This window comes from Electrophorus electricus, chromosome 8 (assembly GCF_041902795.1).
Source record: "Electrophorus electricus isolate QZ-2024a chromosome 8, ASM4190279v1, whole genome shotgun sequence".
In the NCBI taxonomy this organism is placed as follows: domain Eukaryota; kingdom Metazoa; phylum Chordata; class Actinopteri; order Gymnotiformes; family Gymnotidae; genus Electrophorus; species Electrophorus electricus.
In genome coordinates this window covers 9,261,609-9,283,817 of record NC_137504.1, presented here as the reverse complement: position 1 = coordinate 9,283,817, position 22,209 = coordinate 9,261,609, and the positions used below count along the sequence as shown (strand labels likewise).

General features: G+C 35.4%; 2 protein-coding genes across 3 annotated transcripts in view; one reads left to right on the top strand and one right to left on the bottom strand.

Annotated features, from left to right (window-relative positions):
* Positions 1-46: 46 nt before the first annotated feature.
* Positions 47-8,179, top strand: timd4 (T cell immunoglobulin and mucin domain containing 4). 2 transcript variants are annotated; one of them, XM_035527363.2, is made up of 8 exons: positions 47-511; positions 2,958-3,068; positions 3,320-3,658; positions 3,784-3,849; positions 4,268-4,359; positions 7,469-7,580; positions 7,672-7,705; positions 7,807-8,179. In XM_035527363.2, exons 2-8 carry the CDS (start codon positions 3,011-3,013, stop codon positions 7,886-7,888), a joined length of 783 nt encoding a protein of 260 aa, XP_035383256.1. In that variant the 5' UTR covers positions 47-511; positions 2,958-3,010; the 3' UTR covers positions 7,889-8,179. The 2 variants fall into 2 exon arrangements, with proteins under 2 accessions (XP_035383256.1, XP_026859629.1); XM_027003828.3 differs by lacking the exon at positions 47-511 and adding an exon at positions 1,144-1,294.
* A 3,169-nt stretch (positions 8,180-11,348) lies between these two features.
* Positions 11,349-22,209, bottom strand: part of cngk (cyclic nucleotide-gated potassium channel) — a 67,708-nt gene continuing 56,847 nt past the window's right edge. The window contains exons 35-42 of the mRNA XM_081719024.1: positions 21,932-22,164; positions 20,923-20,994; positions 20,280-20,554; positions 18,926-19,047; positions 17,362-17,588; positions 17,110-17,267; positions 16,073-16,176; positions 11,349-12,003 (exon numbers count right to left, since the gene is read on the bottom strand). Of these exons, the coding sequence (XP_081575150.1) occupies positions 11,708-12,003; positions 16,073-16,176; positions 17,110-17,267; positions 17,362-17,588; positions 18,926-19,047; positions 20,280-20,554; positions 20,923-20,994; positions 21,932-22,164 (1,487 nt within the window). The 3' untranslated portion in view covers positions 11,349-11,707. The remainder of the gene's footprint in view (positions 12,004-16,072; positions 16,177-17,109; positions 17,268-17,361; positions 17,589-18,925; positions 19,048-20,279; positions 20,555-20,922; positions 20,995-21,931; positions 22,165-22,209) is intronic.

Genomic DNA, 22,209 nt, shown 5'->3' with positions numbered 1-22,209 from the left:
CTGTTGTTGGATTCGTGTGTATGTGTGTGTGTGTGTGTGTGTGTGTGTGTGTGTGTGTGTGTGTGTGTGTGTGTGTGTGTGTGTGATAAATTTGTACATCTTTTCTTCAAATTCATAGTCTTCCTATGGCCAAAAAACGGACACAACGATAGCAACAATAAAAACAATAACAAAATAAAACAAAATTAAATTAAAAAATTAACAATGAATGTCTATTCTGGTTTTCTAGAAGTCATAGTCTGGGTTCAATGAGTGTACATGTCCAAAACCCATCTTGCACTGTAATGACTGTCCAGAGGGAACTTCAATGTGTGAAGATGGACTTGCTTTGGCAGCAAAACTAAAAGGATAGTGCCAGAACGAAACACAGGCTCCCTGGAATATCAGCACTCTGCCAGTCTCAGTCAAGAAACTTTAGTGACAAAAAAGAGGTGAAGTGACAGCATCATAACATCTTTATCATAACTCTCAATGCCCGTGGACCCCCAGATCTATACCTTTACCTAAGATGGTAAGTATTTAATAAAATACCTGACATTATAGTTTTCATCCTAGCCTTAAATATTGAGACTGTGTGAGTCTTGAACATGGACAGAAATGTTATTCCATACTGTGGGAGCGTTATAGGAGAAGACTCTACCCCCTGCAGTAGATTTTATTATTTTTGGTACTAGTAAAGAGCCTGTATCTTTTGATCTAAGCAGATGTGGATAATACACTAGTTCTCGAAATTATTGTGGGTCAAGACCGTTCAGTGCTTTGTAGGTCATTAGAAGTATTTTATACTTAGAAGTTAGTATTTTGCTGTCTAGCTAGGTTCTTAGATAGAGCCGTACTTGATCTTTAGAGGCTTTATGCACAGGGCCTCGAGTGGTTAGTTGTAATGCTTCTTAAATAGCAGTTTTGAGTTGTTACGACAGCAGATACGTGATGCTTCTCCATTTCGAGTTGATACAGAGTTTCAAGTTGATACAGACAGCTTCAAAAGGAGTGTACACACACACACACACACACACACACACACACACACACACATACATACATACATACATACATACATATATATATATATATATATATATATATATATATATATATATATATATATATATATATATATATATATAGACACACACACACACACACACACACGCGTGTGTGTGTGTGTGTGTGTGTGTATATGTGTGATTGTCAGACACACTATCATTCTTTTGTTTTTTGCTTGGAGTTGTAGGGGTGGGTGCCGTGTTCTTACTGCCTTTGTTGTATTTCTGTTTTGTGATGGGGAGTTAAGGTAAGATTGATGCATTTTATTTTTAATTTTGTTTTAGTGAAGTTAGTGGTTGAGTTGGCTTTAGTAAATCTTTGCTTGTTGTGAAACACTTCCTTTTAGATTTGGTTTATGCGGTTATTATTTTTGTATGTGTGTTTGTTGTTGTATACAAAATAAAAATAAAAACCATAACAATACATCATTGATAACCCAACAGAGAGTGCATCTCCGTGTTTCTTTTTTATATTGCTCCCTTTTGGGTACTAGAAATTCGAACTCATGAAAGGTGTTGGTAATAGGATTGGATGTCCAGCCAGATATAGTTGTACAGCCAGATAGTAAGGCATTACAATGGTCCAATTCGGAGGTGATAAATGCATGGACTAGCTTCATAGTTGTAGTTCTTTACACATTCAGTTTCTCAACATCCAGTGTCTGATATCCTTTACAGATCCTTGTAGGACATCAAAACTAACCTTGGTTTTAGATTTAAATCAGGACATGGCTATTTCTCTAATCCAAATAATATTTTCAAGTAAAAAGCTAGTAAAGTGTTGTGATGCATGGTGTCAAACTGCCCTGGTCAAAAGCCAACATCAGGTCATTAAGCACTTTAATCAGTGCTGTCTGTACCATGATGAGGCCCAAGCCCTGACTGCGACTTCTTGTATCTGCTTCTGATTCACATATGATCTTAAATACTGAGCTAGGATCTTTTCTAAGAACTTAGAAATAAAGGGAAAGCTTGAGTTCGGCCTCTAGTTTGACAGCAGACGGGTCAAGATTTTTTGATAATTGGTCTGATGGTGGAAACTTTTGAGTGTGAGATCAGAGATGTTAGTTCAGGCTCTTGGATAGGAGTACAGGATTTTAGAGTCTTTACTGGCATGGTTGTTCTGGTCTCTATTTAGCTGCCCAATGCCACATTAATACTCAATGTTATCTGTAATGAGCTTATTTTTCTCATTGAAAATATTCATGAACTCATTACTGCTATGTGATATTATAATCTGAGCTTTGGTGTCAGTTTTATTACTAGTTAGATGTGCAATTGTACAGATATTACATAACTAAATGTGTCTGTCTCCCCCACTCACATTTCACAACACAACCACTATATTACACTACATGATGAAACTTTCACCTCAAAATGAGAGCACCTAACCTGCAGTCTTCCTTTAATGTCAAACACTTTGAAAGGCCTTAATAGTGCTGTTGTTTGCATATAATACAACACGAAAAGAGTAATAATACAAGAAGGTTGTTTCTTGTGCTTAGTTACATCACAAAAGCAGCAAGGAATCATAGAATGCCTAGGAAGAACTAAAGATGAGGGCGTTACTCTAACATACGTTCTATCTGTTATATGTTTGTATAGTGAGAAAAAGGTGTAGCTTCATTGGGCTGAGCACCTTTGCAACAGTGGTTACATTCTAGGTTGAGTGCAGGTCCTTAGTGGAAATGAGGCTAATATGTGCTGAGGCATTATGAAGCCTGTGTGTTGGGACACTGCATTGGCTGATAGCGCTTTGCTTCACAATGACTTGATTTTCTCAAACATCCCAATCACCAGCTGAGGGCCAGCAGAGGCGTCAGTAACTCTGTCCTGCTTGGAGATGTCACAGACTGAGATCTCCAGAACACATGCCTTATTCACATACTCTCATTGTCATGCCCCATGCAGACTCCAGAGCAGTGTAGACCGAATGCCACACTTCACTGCAAAATCTAGCTCAAATGGCTACTCCTCCTAGTTTGCCTTTACTGAGATGGATCCTTTTCTTCACTGTGTCAGGTAAAACACTAAATCACTGTCGCTAATGTTGAGAAGAGCATGTAAATGCATATACTTAGTTTGCAAATGTCTTGTGTATATTAACATAGCTATGGAAGCTTTCTTAGATTTTGCGTAAAAGAACAGTGCTGATTTAACATTGCAGTATTCATTTTACATCAGATGAACCTGATAGAATTGTGTTATGTCCATAATTCTTTCTCTGCTTCACAGCAGTATTACTTGTCCTAATTTTCTCTATAATCCCACAGTTGCCCAATCTTCAGTGATGGCATTCAGGGTGACTGAGGGCAGCACAGTGATTTTGTCCTGTCATTACTCAGTTAAGCAGCATGGCCTAAGCCATGTCTGTTGGGGTCGAGACTGTGGAACCTTCTGGTGTAATGATATCATCGTACAGACAGATGAAAATGGCATCATCTCAAAGGTTTCAGACAGGTACAGACTCATTGGAGATATTTTATCTGGACAAATGGACCTGGGGATCCAGCATATACGAAGGACAGACAGTGGGTCTTACTGCTGCAGAATAGACATTGATGGGCTTTTCAATGACAAGAAGGTGACCTACACTCTAAAGGTCATGAGAGGCAAGTGAGGTGGATAAGGCTTCAAGCTTTTAAAAGGCTTATTTTACAGCTCTTTACTAAAGGGTGTTTAGATGTCCTTGGATACTAAGGATTCTTAAACTAACGACATACTTTTAATTCTAAAGCTCAAACAACATTGGCTCCCACAACTACTACACTTCCTACTACTGTGCTACTGCAAACTGAAACTGGTGAGTAATGTATCTTCAGATGTAGCTGAATGAATCATTTTATTGTTTTTATAAAAGTAGTGTTTGTTTTAAAAAAAACAAAAACAAACAAACAAAAAAAACAGCACACAATCTTCTATAAAAGGTTATTGTAAATCTTGTTACACAGAAACTGCTAGTGTCTAGTTAAGCTATAAGAAACTCAGACTTAAAACGCAGCAAATGTCATCTTGTATGACTGGTATTAATGTCCTAGTATGACATGTACTTAAGCATCATCAAGGAAGCTCATGCTGTTAAATGTCACCAACCAGTGTGGTTAAACTTCATCATCAAGTAAATTCAAGCCACATTCAAGTACCCTGTCAATTTGAAACTGGCGTTGGTTTCCTGTAAACAGCGCTTCTGAAGACATTTCTCTATGTCGATTTTTCTCCAGTGACATCTCTTTTAGATCAGACCAGTCAAACAGAGTTATCAGATTTCGACATTTCCAGGCAGAACTTAACCCTGATGAATTCTGTGGCTATAGTAAGTATGCTGTTATTGTGTGCAAACAAGGTGGTTTTGTACAGTTTCAAAAGTTCTCAATTGTTAATAATAATAATAATAATAATAATTTTAAACTTACATAGCACCTTTCACAAACCCAAGGACACTTTGCACTTAAAAAAAACCAAAAAACAGGAGAAATGTGCAGAGAAGTGAAATGTTATAACGAAGGAACAAAGAGCAGAACAGTCAAATGGTGGTCAAGGGAAAGAGTTCCATACTTTTGGAGCAGTGGCACTGAAAAACCTGCCACCTACTGTCAGTAGTCATATACAAAGAAGATCTAAGGGAGCAGGAGAGACCATAGGGGGTATGGGGTAATAATATATTGGCACCGAATATAGCTGATGAAATATGGGTGTTGTGTGAGCAGTACACTTTGTAAGAGTGAGAACCCTGGCAGCAGTGTTCTGAATATACCGACGCCGGTTTAGCAATTTATGAGGAAGGCCATTCAAAAGGGAGTTACAGTAATCAATACAGGAGGACACAAAAGCATTTATCAGCATATTGGCATCAGCAATCCTGAGCAGAGGATGGAAATGTGCCGTGCTGTGCAAATGATAAAAAGAAGCCTTAGTATAATAAATACAGGGCCTCGAAAAAGTATTCATACCCCTTGAAATTTTCCACATTTTTTCATGCTACACCTACAAACTTAAATGTATTTTATTGGGATTTTATGTGCTAACACAAAGTAGCAAGTAACTGCGAAGTGAAAAGAAAATGATACATGGTTTTCAAATTTTTAAAAAATAAATATCTGGAAAGTGTAGCGTGCATTTGTATTCAGCCCCCCTGACTCAATACGTGGTGGGACCACCTTTCGCTGCAGTTACAGCTGTAAGTCTTTTTCTACCAGCTTTGCACATCTACAGGCTGACAGTTGTCCTGTGGACAGATTGTCCCACCTGAGCTGTGGATCTCTGCAGCTCCTTCAGAGTGACCTTGGGCCTGTTGGCTGCTTCTCTATGTAGTGCTCTCCTTGAAGGGCTGTCAGTTTAGGTGGACGGCCATGTCTTGGTAGGTTTGTAGTTGTGCCATATTCCTTCCATTTTCGGATGATGGATTGAACAGTGCTCTGGGAGATGTTCATAGCTTGGGATATTGTTTTTTATAGCTTAACCCTGCTTTATCCCTGACCTGTCTGGTGTGTTCCTTCATTTTCATGATTCTGTTTGATCACTAATGTGCTCTAACAAACCTCTGAGGTCTGCACAAAACAGCTGTAGTTATACTGAGAATAAATTACACACAGGTAGACTCCATTTGCGAATTTGGTGACCTTTGAAGGCAATTGGTCACACTGGATGTTATTTAGGGGTATCAGAGTACAGGGGGCTGAAATTCACACCACAATTTTCAGATTTTTATTTATTAAAAAATTTGAAGACCATGTATCATTTTCTTTTCACTTCCCAATTACTTGCTACTTTGTGTTGTTTCATCACATAAAATCCCAATAAAATACATTTAAGTTTGTAGGTGTAACATGAAAAAATGTGAAAAATTTCAAGGGGTATGAATATTTTTTCAAGGCCCTGTATGGTACTCGAATGTAAGTGATGGAGTTGAAAACAATGCCAAGGTTTTTAATGACTGGTGTGGTACTGGTATGATAGGAATACCATCAACATTTATAGTGAACGTAGAGAATTTAGAAACCAGTGACTTAGGGACATTTTACAGAACCTTTGTTTGTTCAGTGTTGGAAAGTTGCCATCAAGCCAATGTTTTAAATAAGTATGACATACGTGTAGAGACTGAGATTAAACCATGGGGGATGCAGAGCTAAGTTAGATCTGGGTATCGTCTGCATATCAGTGATACCTGTTAAGTCTTTTGATGCACTGTAAACAATGTCATAACATTCTCCTCTTTTATCAAGACAGCTTGGATTCATTAATGTTTATATCATATTGAACGGTCTACATTGTGTTAACTTACTGTTTGAATTTTAATTAACTAACCGTATATTGCCACCAGCTCACAAATTTAAAGCATGAATAATTTATGTTGCACTAACAAAGTTAATTTATTTTATGTAGCACTACACAGCTTATGGAGAGACACTTCACAAACACCGAGAGCTTGTTTCTGCAAAGAGGTTAAGATCTTCCCCAGGCAGATCAGAAATAAGCACCCAAAAATCCTATCACAATACAAAGATGACTATAACATGGGCTTGAACCCAGGTCAGATAGGTGATGGTACCAACAGCTTACTGGGCGAGCAACCACACTCTAATAACAGGGGGCCTGTGTGCAAAACAGTTAGTTCATAGAACTGGTAAAACAAGAAAGGTAAGTAACCAAAGGTGGGGAATGAAGCCCAGTTGCTTTGTTGTAAGGGGGACAAACACCCGCTAGACTGCGGCAGCTGTGAAATGACTTCTGCATCTATCGCCCTTCAAAGGAATGGAGGACGACAAAACTAGAGGGAAAAAACTAAACACCTCGCCAAGCGTGGGAAAAGGGAGACCCAAGGATGCCACGGGAAGAATGGCAGCCCCAATGCCCTGGAGAAAACCAAACTATTACTTCCCAGACAAAACCAGAAAACAGAGAGGAACTGTAATGGATAAGGGGAGCCTTGGGAGAGAGACAGATTTCAGGGGGAAAACTGAAGAGGAGAGGGGATGTGTAAAAACACAGACACCCTCACAGCACAGAACTGAGGTGTAGCACAAGGGCTCACAAACCGGCTAGGAGTTTGGCCCCTAAATTTGGCAAAGACCCAGCACTGAGTCACTGGGTCTACATAGGTGTAACCCAGCTGTTGGGCATTAAGCCTGATTAGTGGCGTGCCTGACTCAAGGCCTCCCTCTGGTGGCCAGAGGGGGCCTCGGCCTGGCACTGACCCTTACAATGACTTGCTTAGCTAAAACTCATCTAGTTACAAACATTTCCTTTTCTATCAAATATGTCCAAACTGATCTCCTATTCATCTATTCATCTCTAAGTACTACCTACCAAAACAAATTACCGTGACCTCAGCAGCATTAGATTCATTCAAAAAACATTAAAGATGAATAATAACTGTCTAACATGCATTTTAGGCTCTTATCGCTCCCCTTTCTGTATTGTAGTCTGATGAAGCAGTCTCGAGCATCACACTGCAGATCAACATCCCTGTGCTGTCTGTGTCTCTCAGCCTGCTCTTGCTCCTGCTGGGGGCACTGATCCTGCTAGCCTTCAAACGTATGTAGCATGACCTACTCTGACTTATGGAAGTTATGACATGCATTTGAATTTGTGGTTTAATTTTAGATTCTCATGGGTTTGCTTTCAGGTGCATTTCATATTAAAGTGCTTGACACAGGATGGTAAGTACACTGAAAAAAATGTTTGTAACAACAAAGAGCTAAAAGAGTTATGCATAAGAACAAATATTTAAAAACCGTATATTATGTACTTTATGCTTTAGTTTCTCAAAGGAACCAAGGCACATCATTTATGAAATAAGGACCAGAAGACCAGTGGAAGAAAACATTTATACTCTCGACTAAGACCATATCCAAGGCCTGCTGAAACGCCTTGTAACAAGTTTTTTGTTGCATATGTTTTAAGGTTCATTGTGATAAATTACTTATAACATGTTTTTAATGTCGAAAATCATAGAGCAAAAATTGTGAGGTCTGGCAGACATTCCACTAGCAGGTGACACAGTGGCAAATGGATGTCAGCCCACTAGACTTCAAACAGTGTAGCCATCTTGTGGCATTGCTCTTTAACGATGAATGTTACAAGTACAAAATACTGTGTTTTGATATCTAACAATAAACTGATATTATAATGTGTGTTTGCAAATACACCATTTGAATTTAAGTGTTAATTATAATTTCAATGGTTTACAGTTTTAGAGGTCAGGAAGAAAGCACAGCATTTTTAAATCCAAACTTACTGGCACCAGAGTTGATAACTGCTAGAACATGCAAAGACATCACCATAAAGCAGTTCCCGTATCTGTTTTCAAATATCATAAACACTGCTCCTCTTTACTAAAAACTGTTCAACTGAGATCAGAGGAAATGGGATTTTTTTTTAAATTTTCTTAAAAGTTTTTACAAACAAAAATTTTGAAATGTGTCCCTTGTGGCACTGTCCAATACTGATTTTAAATTAGTAGGCAACACTGAGGGAGTGTTACGACCTTGTCTAAGCAGTGAATTCGCAACATCACTGTGAAAAGACTGGTAGCAGGATGCTATGTGGAATGATTAATCACTGGACTGAACTGGCAGACGAGGTGAAATTTTGTGTATTTAAATGATGAACACACACATACACACACACACACACACACACACACACTACTGAACTGAACCTCAATCCTGAACTGGACCAGGAGCACACTGCAGCAGTCCAAGAGTGTAACAAGAAGACAATTCATCATGTTATTTTAACCATGGAAATACATTTTTACTTTTGTTTGTGTAGTGTCTTTATAGGATTACTTTTGTGTATTTAGTAACATTCTGTCTGAAATACTATCACAATAATTCCCCTGCATTATCTGTGTCTGCCTTAATCTTTGTTTCTCTGGGGTTCCTTTGCCATGTGCTCTTGTTTATTTTGTTTGTTTGTTCCCTGGGTGTTCCTTGTTTGTCTCCCGTGTGTACATGTGTGTCTGGTTTTTGCCTTATTGTTTGGATAGCATTGTTTGTATGTTTTTGTATGTGTTGCTCCTTGTACTTCTTGCCCTGTTCATTGTTCCTTTTGTTTCTTTGTCTTGTCAGCCTCAACACTATCACCCCAACAAATCCTGCCATCCACCTCAAACACTACCTAGATTCATACTTGGATCCTGTTCATGCACCGCCATGATACCAGTTACACAAGTACCAGTTACACAAATTGGCTATAATTTTTCAATACATGTTTGCCCTACTTGCCAACCCCATGAAGAGTGAAAACATAATAAATACAATTTATATCATGTTTAGACACAAACCTCAGCATGACAGGATACAACACAAAGATTCACACCCAATAAAGGACATATACACATTATATATACTCAAAAACTTGCATTCGAGGGACTAACAAGACAGGTCAAGAACAAAAGGAATGGGGAGAATCAATAATGATGTAGAGGCAACAACTAAGAGAGCTCGTTTTCTTTTATAACTCAGATCATGAACTAGGCTTAACTGTAAAAGACTAATGTGGAGAAATCATTCCCTGTTGAAGTTCTTAAAATGCTTGCCCACTGACCTTTTACCATTCCTACAAAAGCAAAAATACAGACTGGGCATGTGCTATACTATGCCACATGGCCCAGAGAAATAAGTACTTCATCCTGTTGTAATGAGTGACTTTTGTTAAAGGCTAACATGAGTGCAAACGGATTCTATTGTTTGATGGGTCTCGCAAAAAAAAAAAAAAAAATGCTAACCTGTAAGCATTTCTGTCTGGGCTGAAGGGACATTTCTGCGTTTCCTGGCATTTTAAATTATAAGTTTATTTCTGAAAGGATGGAGAATTTGAAATGATCTGAATGTGTGGGGTACATTTAGTTTGTCTAATCTGTATATATTATAGCCCTTTGCTTGGAAAATTTTGTACTTTGTCACAGATGTCTTAAGAAATGGTGAAAAAAACGTTGATATAAAATTGGATATTCCATTTTTCTTTCATTTTAAATTTTTTTTTTATTCCATCTTATGCATGTACATGATGGAGCAGTCAGTAATTTTACCGCCAAGTAGCAAACAAAATTTATGATTATTTATTATTTTTACATTTTTCTATAAAGTACATAAGATAAAGAATCAGATTGCTATGTAGTCCCTGATTGAACCAGTTTATGTTCCAGAGAGTGGGCCACCTACATGGAGATGGCCATGTTTAGTACAGAATCTCTAATACATGCAGGCTATGCAGGTGTCCATATAATGGCTGGCCAAACCACGTGCCTCGCGGGAGGCGAGCGTTCCGTGACAGTCACCACCAGTTGATATATGCACAGCTGATGAAGGACCTATGTCTGAAATGTCCCGTTTCTCTGGAAACATTGTATACTATATTGCAATTTTTACTATATTGTTTATTACATTTACAGTGGTGCTTGAAAGTTTGTGAATCCTTTAGAACTTTCTATATTTCTGCATAAATTTGACCTAAAAGCAGATAAATAGAACCAAATCAAACAAATGAGACAAACATATTAGACTCTGTCATTTAAATATTGAGGAAAATTATCCAATATTACATATCTGTGAATGGAAAAAGTATGTGAACATTTAGGATTAGCAGATAAACTGAAGATGAAACTTGAGTCAGGTTTTGTCAGTCAATAGGAAGGAAATGAGTGAGTGGGCATCCTGTTTTATTTAGGATCTAGCAAAATCTTCACATCTTTGTGGAACTGTATCATGGCACAAACAAAAACATTTCTGAGGACCTCAGAAGATGACTTGTTGATGCATCCATCAGGCTAGAAAAGGTTACAAAACCATCCCTAAAGAGTTTGGACTCCACCAATCCACAGTCAGACAGATTGTGTACAAATGTAGGAAATTCAAGACCATTATTACCCTCCCCAGGATCACTTCAAGAGCAAGGTGTGTAATAGGCGTAGGAGGACACAAAGGAACGGCAGGAAACTTCTAAGCAAAAATAGATATATTTGGTTTAAATGATAAGTGTTATGTTTGGAGAAAGGAAAACACTGCATTCCAGCATAAAAACCTCATCCCTTCTGTGAAGCAGGTGTCCATATAATGGCTATTTCATAACGTGAAGAAGAATCACTGACTTATTGCTCCTTTAATTGAGTAAGGTTTTAAATGAGTAAGGTTTTATCAGTAGGTTTTTATTGTAATGTTGCTTCTGTGATAATGCTGGGATATGGAAAATGAAAAAGTAAATCGATCAATTTATTTTTAAATTTCACAAAAGCATAGACATTTTGTGCACAGTCAATTAAAGTTAAATAAAATGTTTACATGTTTATTTAGGTATTTAGGTACATTTAATATTGACATATCATCCATGAATAAACATGAAAATCAGTAACAATATCAATAATAACAAGTATTTAAATTAATATTAAACTTTAATAATAAATATTAATAATAAATAAAGTTTGCCAACAGAGCTACATGCATGAGTTGACCAAAATCACTCAGATGAATTCTGTACAAGATGGTCCATATTCTGTTATGTGAAAAGTTACAAAGGCAAAATCACTAATGTTTTACATATAGGAGACATCTGTATTCACATTAACTGTTTTTGCATTAAAATGTCTGTTAGTAACATAAATAATTTCAACAACAATTTAAAGTAACACTAACACGTTTTTGTTTGTTAATAGACATCTATTACAAATTTAGAATATTTGAACTTCTTTTTACCAGTTTGTCCATGGCATTTGGATAGTATGACCCTATTTCATCAAATGATTGTTTGGAGAGGAAAAATATATCCACATAGTTTACTGCAATGGCTGTATCCCTGCAGAGTCCATGCTTAAATAATAAATGAACATCCATGGCTGCTCCAGCAGAAACAAATTCAATGACTTCTCCTCCAGGTCTGCACGAGTGCACTTTAACCTTGCCAATTAGTATCAGATACATACCGGTGCCCCTGTCTCCCCTTCTTTTAATATGCTGACCTGAAAGAGTTACAAACTAATTACATCAGTAAACATTAAAATGACACAAAATCTCTGATTTCAGATAAGGAAACAGCAGCTGTTCAACAATGTTCTGCTTAGACTGTTTTTCATCCTCTGGCCACTATGTCTACCTTGCTAAACACTATGGCTGGATTGTACCAGAGAATCATCAGGAATTTCAGAACCATCGCTGCTTCTCTAGCAACAAGTTACTGTTTTTAAAATCATTCCATCCACAGACAATTCCTACTGTGCGTTGCATACTTGGTCAAAAAACAGATTTTGATTCTCTTTATCGTGTATATTCATCTCTCTAATCTCAAATATATTTGGAAGGTTCACATCTTGTTTTTACAGAGCATTCATATTGAGCTTCATTCCCAGCTGAATGTTACTGCTCCTGAAATTTTCAGTTTATCTGAACCCATAGCTAAACTGCAACTAAATTATTGACATCCAATACACTCCACAAATAGGTGACTAAGCATGCTGGTTGTTTCTCTATTTTCTCCCCTCTGTTCTCTTGCTTTTCATCTCCCTTTAGTTGCAGGTGGTCTAGATCTAGCAGAGGCATTGTCAAACATCTTTAATTTACCTAATTCCTTCCAAATATCTTCTAAACCAGGCCAGGGGCATCAAATATGATGTGATACAGAGAGGCATGGGAGGGGGATACAAGTGCGAGTGGCTTTTATTGCAGCTCACATTGAATAAACTGAGGACCAAAACAACAAATGTAACAAGAGTCTAAAAGACAAAATGCCTGCGACAATTACTGGGAGGTGCTAAAGACATGGCAAAAGAAACATGGAACCAAAGACAGACTAAAGCAAGGCAGATACAGGTGAACAAGGTGGATGACTGAGACACAAACATATGGCCTGGAGGCTGGGTAAGGCCCAGTTATGATTCTAATCCAGCCAAATGAATCTATCATATATTTAAATTTAAATCATATTGTAGACTGTAACTGAATTGAAAGATCCTGCATTAAAATGGAAAAATAGCTACTCACTGTTACTGTACTAGGGGCCAAAATAGGGCAATAAACTCAGGGAACATACTGGCATTCATTAGCAAGCTAAGATAAGAATTTAATGATGTAAGCATATCTTTTTTCAAAAGAAGAATTTCAAAAATGTGTGGGTTTTTTTTTTTTTTTACTTCTTTGTCTTTTGTAATCCAACATTTATTACAGTGTGATCATTTAGTCTGGGTGTCAAACTCAATTTTGCATTCAGATAAATGAAGATGAATTCATACATTTAAGGAGCTACTAATGTGCTATTGATTATACTTAAACCTTTTTTTGGTGAGGATCTGGCCAAACTGATATTGGGCTGAGTGTAACGTGGCTTGCCACTGTAACGTGTGGTGGCCTGGGTGTTGCAGGGCGAGGGGCAGGACGCACAGACTCTCTTCGACATGGACGAACATTTAATTGAAACATAAAGATGACGGCACTCACATGTGTTACAAACAATGAACACAACACGGTTACCACTGAACAAACACGATTACATTTAACAACGGCAAGAAAAACATTTAACGTTCACACATTACGCCAACAATAACCGACAACATTGCACACAACGACAAGTTTAAATACACAAAGACTAACACAATACAGGTGTGTGCAGGTGTGGCTACGAACATGATCCTCCTATTGCATGTGGCTGGCCAAACCACGTGCTTCGCGGGAGGCGAGCGTTCCGTGACAGTCACCACCAGTTGATATATGCACAGCTGATGAAGGACCTATGTCTGAAATGTCCCGTTTCTCTGGAAACATTGTATACTATATTGCAATTTTTACTATATTGTTTATTAGATTTACAGTGGTGCTTGAAAGTTTGTGAATCCTTTAGAACTTTCTATATTTCTGCATAAATTTGACCTAAAAGTAGATAAATAGAACCAAATCAAACAAATGAGACAAACATATTAGACTCTGTCATTTAAATATTGAGGAAAATTATCCAATATTACATATCTGTGAATGGAAAAAGTATGTAAACATTTAGGATTAGCAGATAAACTGAAGATGAAACTTGAGTCAGGTTTTGTCAGTCAATAGGAAGGAAATGAGTGAGTGGGCATCCTGTTTTATTTAGGATCTAGCAAAATCTTTACATCTTTGTGGAACTGTATCATGGCACAAACAAAAACATTTCTGAGGACCTCAGAAGATGACTTGTTGATGCATCCATCAGGCTAGAAAAGGTTACAAAACCATCCCTAAAGAGTTTGGACTCCACCAATCCAGAGTCAGACAGATTGTGTACAAATGTAGGAAATTCAAGACCATTATTACCTTCCCCAGGATCACTTCAAGAGCAAGGTGTGTAATAGCCGTAGGAGGACACAAAGGAATGGCAGGTAACTTCTAAGCAAAAATAGATATATTTGGTTTAAATGAGAAGTGTTATGTATGGAGAAAGGAAAACACTGCATTCCAGCATAAAAACCTCATCCCTTCTGTGAATCATGGTGGTGATAGTATCATGGCTTGGGCTGTTTTGCTGCATCTAGGCCAGGAGAGCTTGACAGTTTCATGGAACAATGAATTCCGAATGATACCAGCAAATTCTAAAGAAAAATGTCAGGCCATCTGTCCGTGAGCTAAATCTCAAGAGAAACGCAGTAAGACAATGGCTCTTATCACATAAATCATTCCACTAAAAAATGGTTAAAGAAGAATAAATTTAAAGTTTTGGAATGGCCAAGTCAAAGGACCTGAAGCAAGCAGTTCATGGGAGGAAACCAACCAACATAACTGAGTTGAAGCTGTTTTGTAAGCTTTGCAAGCTGTTTTATAAGACAGTCTGAAATTTATATGGAAGATTGGGCTAAAATTCCTTCAAGATGATGTGCCGGATTAATCAACAATTACAGGAAACGTTTAGTTGCAAATATTACTGCACAAAGGGATTCCACCAGATACTGAAAGAAAAGGTTCACTCACAGATATGTAATACTAGATGCCACTCACAGATATGTAATACTAGATGTTCCTCAATAAATAAATGACAACATCTGATATTTTTTTTATCTCATTTATTTGATTTGGTTCTCTATCAATTTTAGGACTTGTGTGACAATTTGAAGTTTTAGGTCAAATTTATGCAGAAATATAGAAACTTTTAAAATATAAAAACTTTAATAAAAGGTTTAATGAAAGAACCACTGTACACCTCATAATCTTCTTGATATATCACTCACATCTTTCTGAAATTGTAACTCAACTGAAACAAACATTAAAAAACATGCTCCAGGGACATCTGCTGGTAAAATCTGTGTATTTGCATCATGAAAACACGAAGTTAATTGTAATATCCCAAATACATCAGACCTAAACAGCCATTTTTTAATATAAAACAAATTATACTGGTGTAGGAAATAAATATTGATGGCCAAAGCATTTTATTTACTGCATTTGACAGACTCTCATCCAGAGTGACATAAAATTTCATTAGTATGTATGGAGCTTGAGAAATGTGCTTATGTCCATGGTCTTGTTAACACCTTTGCTCCAACTTTGGCATTTGGCAATATCATCAAAAATTGGTTTATTTTTCTCTCCGTGAACTATTTGACACTATAATACATGGCAATTTTTGTTTAATTTTATAGTAGAGTAGGACGGCATGTCAGAAAGTCTCTAGAAAACCTCAATCAGTACATTAGTTTGCAGATTTGAGGTTGGCGATTGCCATATATTGAATAAAGGATGCTTTTAGTTTCAACCCCCTATCATCAACCAACCAAAAATGTAAAAAACATTTCGAAACAGTTTGATCTAAAGAAGTAAATGAAACTTCATTTGGTAAAATCTAATGACTTGGTCACTGCACAATATACACTTCAATCTGTTTCCACTAACTGCTTTAATTCACATCTGTGCAAATTTAGGTAAAAGAGTAGGTATGGAGAGATAAGTGTCATTTTGTTTTACAAATATGCAGAGACTAGACACAGATATTTCAGATTTTGACTCACCAAACTTTCACTTCTTTTTTGCTGAGGCAAATTATATATGTGGGATATTATATGCTTGGGTTCTTACCTGATGTGTAAGTTCTAAGAAGCATTTTAGTTGAAAGATGCCGTAAAAAGGTTTCTGAGAGGTGACTGAACAGCTGGTGTTTCTTAAGAAGATTAATGCTGATTCTAAAATAAAACCAAATTAAAACAATGCCTCAAATCAGAGAATACAAACAAATTTCTTTCTTTATAAAATCATTATTTGTTTAAAAGGATGTTTCAACAAAATGCTGATTCTATGTTTGAAGACCAATTGAATATTGAATTTCAGCTAATAATGGCAAAAGTAAATGGCAATTTCCCAGGAGCAAAAAGACATAATAAGATTTTAAAAATGCTTTCAGAGCTAATGTTACTCATAATCTATACATCACTGAACATCATCTTAAAAATGGATTAGGTAAATTGATCCCCTGGACCCAAATGAACACCACTTGAAAAGTACTGAGGATTTGCTCTAGAACTCTAGAAATGTTGAAACAACAATCCAGAAACACTGAGTATTAGAAAGGGGGGCTAAAAGTAAAAGTACATGGTAAATGACCTTGGTTTAGGCAATAAAAATTAAAATATATATATATTATTTACAAATTTGTTTTCAAATTTTCCAGTTACCCAAAATATAGTCAATGGGAGATGACTAAAAACAAGCAAAATGTGGACACCAAACATGTCTTGGTTGACCAAATACATTTGGGATAAGTTGTGTATATTCAATTATTTAAAACTTTCCTTTTCCATAATGGTTGATTTTTACAGAAATTATACTGATAGTAACATGGAACCTGATAGTAAGTTAGTAAGCTAATGGTAATATTGACACAACCCAATGTTGTTTTACATCATTGTCAACACTGGAAACCAAATGCATCATATATTAGCTTATGACTAAAAACTTCTTTCAATCCCTAAAGCATCTTAAAAGCACTTTAAATTAATATGAAATAAATCTCCATGCCCTATTTCAAAATAATACTTGAAATATGCTCGTCAAAGGAAATGTTGTTTTGGAAGACTGCCAGTTTTAAACCAAGAGTGGTTTAATTTATTTTGTAATACCTTGAAAAGATTTGAGCTTTCATGGAATGTGGAAGATCTTTAAACAAATCTTCTGAGTCTATTCCTTTTGTGTGTGTCCATCTGTAATTGTAGAACTGGATCACACGATTTTGGAGTGGAGATGGAATATTCTGATCCATCATATAAGTTTGGATAGTCTGAAATTAAGGATAATGTACATTGTAAGAAAGTTATCAGTGACTTCTTAAAAAGTTGTAAGCATATATAGTTATACTAAATATTGGCCATTACCTGTAGCTTCTCTTCATAGGCAACTTTGAGAGATTCCTTGTTTGTTTGTGTAGATGAGATAAGTCCCATGTTGTAATGTACTTGAACTGTAGACATTATTATTATAAGTATGGAAAAAATAACTTCTCCAATGGTGTATGCTGTGACATCTCCATATCCCGTAGTTGTATAAGTTGACAGTGCCCAATATACAGCATATCTATAAATGTCAGGGAAGAAATAAATCTCTGCAAGGCAAAAAAGGGTCACAGGTCTTCAAGCTGGTATTTATAACTATTTACAAACCCCCAAATAATGTTGCTTCTTAGTCTAGTCTAAAGGTCAACTGAACTTTGTACAGAAATTAAAATGCTTTGCTATATCCCCAACACTTATTGACATCATCAGAAGAGTTATGGATTGTTATTTGTGCTTGTCACCTGACCCAGCTTTACTGTCCTAATCTTTGTAATCACCAAAAAATGTAAACATGTTCCTGTTATTTACTAATCAGGAAAGTTCTCTACAAGGAGGTAGTACTCTAAAGGGTAGCCTAATTGACAATCTTTGAAAAACAATTTGAATGGGGGGGGGGGGTAACCCTTTTGTTGATCAAGTCTGAAAGAAATGACCAAGAACAGCAAACTTTACGTACAGAAACATTCACCTTGCAGTAATTTTAAAGTAATAGCACACAATACCTATCCAAGCTCAACAGTGTAAAATTCATTGCCATGTGATTTTTTTCTGGGCATTGGTCTACACCCAATTATTAGTTATGGAAACTAGGAAGCTAGGTTTAGTTGTGGAAACATTTGCTTGATCTGAGTAATAATAAGAATAGTAATAAGTGTGAATATATATTTATGTATTTATTTAAAATGGATGTTGTAAATAAATATATAACATATACTAATTAATATATATAATACTTTTTAATTTCTGTTAAACCTATACATATGCATTTGCAGACTAGAGAAAAACAACAAACTCTTTCCAAATACTTATGGACTGCACTGTAAAACACATCACATGATGAAATATTAATTAATTACAGTTTATACAGATTAAAGTGCAGATAATCGAAAACACATGGGCTCTCTCTGCACAGATGTACTCCACTGGTATTACAAATAAAAATATAATATATAATTCACACTTTATGTGAACTGCAGATGAGATAACTTGATATTGCCTAGAAATTATGATTTATGAATTATAATTTTTTTGGTCATTGACTGATGCCAATTATTGCATCTTAATGGGTTTGGTACAGATCTGTTCAAAATGATGTAATTAGTACATTTAACAGAAAAAAAGAAAAAAGTTGCATTAATCATGCAATAATCTCCCTCAACACCAATGTGGAGTAGTACTATATATATATATATATATATATATATATATATATATATATATATATATATATATATATAACAGCTATGCAAGCTATAAAGTGATTTAACCTGAGACTTCCTTTTTTATATCTGAGTACAGCGATTGCATTGAATATTGCCACATAACTCAATTGTCTTTGTACACATCCTTTCCCAAAACAAAATATTTGTGAAGAAATAAAACTTACCAAGGTCTCCTACCCATGAGTTAGTTCCAAAATATGTCACAAAAGCAACAAATGAAACCGAACCACAATGAATAAAGAATATAGTATTGACCAAGTTCTTGATAATCCTAATGGACATGAGACTGTGAAAACAAGAAAGGTTTAATAGCATAACATATGCCATAATTACAACTAATTTGTAAATAATATTCTTTCACAGTGTTATTTATTCATTTGCGCATTGGAAAAAAAAAACCACTGTGAATTTTATTTATTTTTTGTAAGGACAAACAACAGAACTGAAATGCACTTTGATAAAAGTAAAGGGTTTACAAGCTAGACTTATTCTGCATCTGAAATGAAATTCCAAACATTTGAATTCATGCCTTTGGATGGCTGTCCAAATGTAACATTTAAATGTAAGGATCATTATTACTATCTGTGACCATGCAACAGTCTGAGTAGTTCAGAGACTGACTATGCCAATAGGTAGCCTGAATTCATCCTGACAAACATAAACAATGAGTTGTAATAGTTTTTTGTATAGTTTATTCAGTGATCAGATGTAAAAATAAGTATGGTGTCAAAAAGGCCTGGAGCAGTGGCACAGATTAGTAAGAAAGGAGTCTCAGTTTGTTTTAGGATTGGGATGTCTTAACAACAAGCAGCAAAGGAGAAGTAATTTGGTATGTCTGACAATTTAGTTCCTTACTTAACTCAAATTCCAGTTCAGGCTTATTTATTTACCAACTGAGGCTTTGATATAACTCGAATTAGTTTAATATTATCAAGGCAATGTTAAAAGTGACATTTTGTCTGGATTGTTTTGTTACAGAATTGCTGATACACTCTTGTTTATGGTGGTCAAGTCAGCAGCCCCTTTTACTGAAGTCAGTATTAAATTAATATACTGGTATAATAATGGTGTATTCAGGTATTTTTTTTGAGTGAGCCTACACCACAGATAGAATTTTCATAATTAAGAACCAAAAGAATTTGTCAAGTTATGTTATCTAACACATTAATATTAGCTACATTATCTAACACATTAATATTAGCTACATGTCCAAAATAAATTACAATTATGACTGAATGAGGGCTAAGGCAAGTGTGGGACTTGAACCAACAAACCTCTAATTACAAAGCAAGGATTTTAACCACTGAGCTAACACTACCCTAAGACTATGTGACAGTTCTAAAATAAAACACCATCAATGAAAGCAAACCAAAACTTCAAAGAGCGTCAGTAAGTTTCATCTTATTTGATTGGTAAATTTTACATTTTAAATTCACCAATCAAATAAGATGAAACTCACTGAAATTCTATATCTTAAACTGGAGGATAAGATTAAAAGAAGATAGTAAACAGACATACTTTGTAGTGATTGCATGCTCTTCAGTCCACATGAAAACTAATAGTGTTACAATGCGCAACAAGTGACCAGCCCGTGCATAAACAAAGATGGGCAGAAATGACATTGGCATCATTTCATTCATTTGGTGTAAAACTGTTAATGCATATGGAAAGGAGCAAACAACATCAAAAATATATCCCATTTTTCTTTTCATATAACTCCGAGATACAGATTTGTAGTCTGATATGTATGATCCACTGTCATTATAAAAACAAATGTGAAATTTGAGGATGATCTAGAGGGGGGAGAAAAACAAAAACACCAAAAATAAGTTAGTATCTGTATTAAAATTATATGAAGTACTCTATGAAAATGCAAAGATTCTCTGTAACCAGTTACAGTAAAAAAAATTAAAAAAAATTAATTTTGTAGCCCAGTTACATTTACCTTTATTTGATTATCTGGTTATTCATTATTATCCAGAGGGACTCTCTCTCTCTCTCTCTCTCTCTCTCTCTCTCTCTCTCTCTCTCTCATATATATATATATATATATATATATATATATATATATATATATATATATATATATATGTAAAATCTGGCTGGATTATGAATTTACAGAATGAAACACGATAGTGTATCATGCTTATTCATTACTTACTTCAATCATTTGGAGGTACTCAATAATCATGGTGAATAAGAAGATGTCTCTGTCTACATCAAAAATAGATGGCTATAGTAAAGAAAAAGAGAAAACAAAACAAAAAGTGTAAAAACATTTACAGTGTATCTGCCCCTATGGCTTGGATTAAATGATTTCGGCCAATATTTATGTTCACAAAAACTATGTACTCTCTTTATTGTAAAATGTAATATTGGTCGAATTGAATTAGATTTGAACATGACTTAAAATTTCATTTTAGTTCATTTGCACTAAATGCCTACATGTATTTCTTTTGCTTTTTGCTCAAGTAATATAAAGTTTGTATGAATTGATTTGAAATTATTCAAAATTGCTTTTTATAAATTTTTGTATTTTGACTAATTGGAAAATCATTTCTCATTAAATATGTTAGCATATTAGTAATATAAAATTTGCTATCTAAAATCAACTTACATAAAAAACTTATTTAAAGGTATTTGTATTTAAATGTAATTTCTATATGATACAAAATGCCCTTGTTGCACATCAGCAAAGATATGCAGTTTGAATCTCATATATTCACTTGAATGAAAGCAACACAGACATTGCATTCACGTCTTGCAGATATCATGCAGGAGACAAACATAGCAAGATGTTTAGGCTATAAGATGTTAAATGCTAAGTAAGATGTTTAATACTATAATTTCACTTAACCTTATAACCATACAGATGATTCTAAAATTATTGGAAGCTCTTCATAAAAATTCAAAATTAACTATAACAATAAGGACATACATTTAAAAGTGACAAATTAGAATAAAACTTTAAGACATTTTATTGTTGAGAAGTAATGCTACTACTGAAAAACAGAACAATCAGAAAGAGAATGAAAAAACTTTTACAAAGTACACAGAATGGTTTCGCCTTAGTCCCTTCTTCTCATTTTAAATTCTGTAGACACAAGCACACTCTGCAAAAATATTTTATATGTGTTTTCTGAAATCTGTTTCTTATGTTTCATACTTACCATGTATGTTATTGCCCAGAAAGATATTATTATTAGAAGGCAGGATGTGTATTGATAAACCACACGAAAAGTGTTTTCTGGGTCAATTGTTGTGTTGTGTATTGTTATAATTTTGTCCAAAATATTCATCAATAACTGTGAAAGAATTATCTTCAACTGAATATACAGAGGCAATGCTTTAAGCTTTGCTTTTTTCTCATTCTCTACCATGCTGTCCTTGTATAGCTTTATGTCTGAAAAAGATGGGGAAAAATCATAATTAAGGCCTGTTGCATTTG

Bases quoted from the DNA above. Each gene is read 5' to 3' on its own strand.
- timd4 (XM_035527363.2), top strand. From the start codon at position 3,011: ATGGCTACTCCTCCTAGTTTGCCTTTACTGAGATGGATCCTTTTCTTC. The intron at 7,581-7,671 runs GTATGTAGCATG...GTTTGCTTTCAG, and splicing joins GATCCTGCTAGCCTTCAAAC to GTGCATTTCATATTAAAGTG. The intron at 7,706-7,806 runs GTAAGTACACTG...TTTATGCTTTAG, and splicing joins AAAGTGCTTGACACAGGATG to TTTCTCAAAGGAACCAAGGC.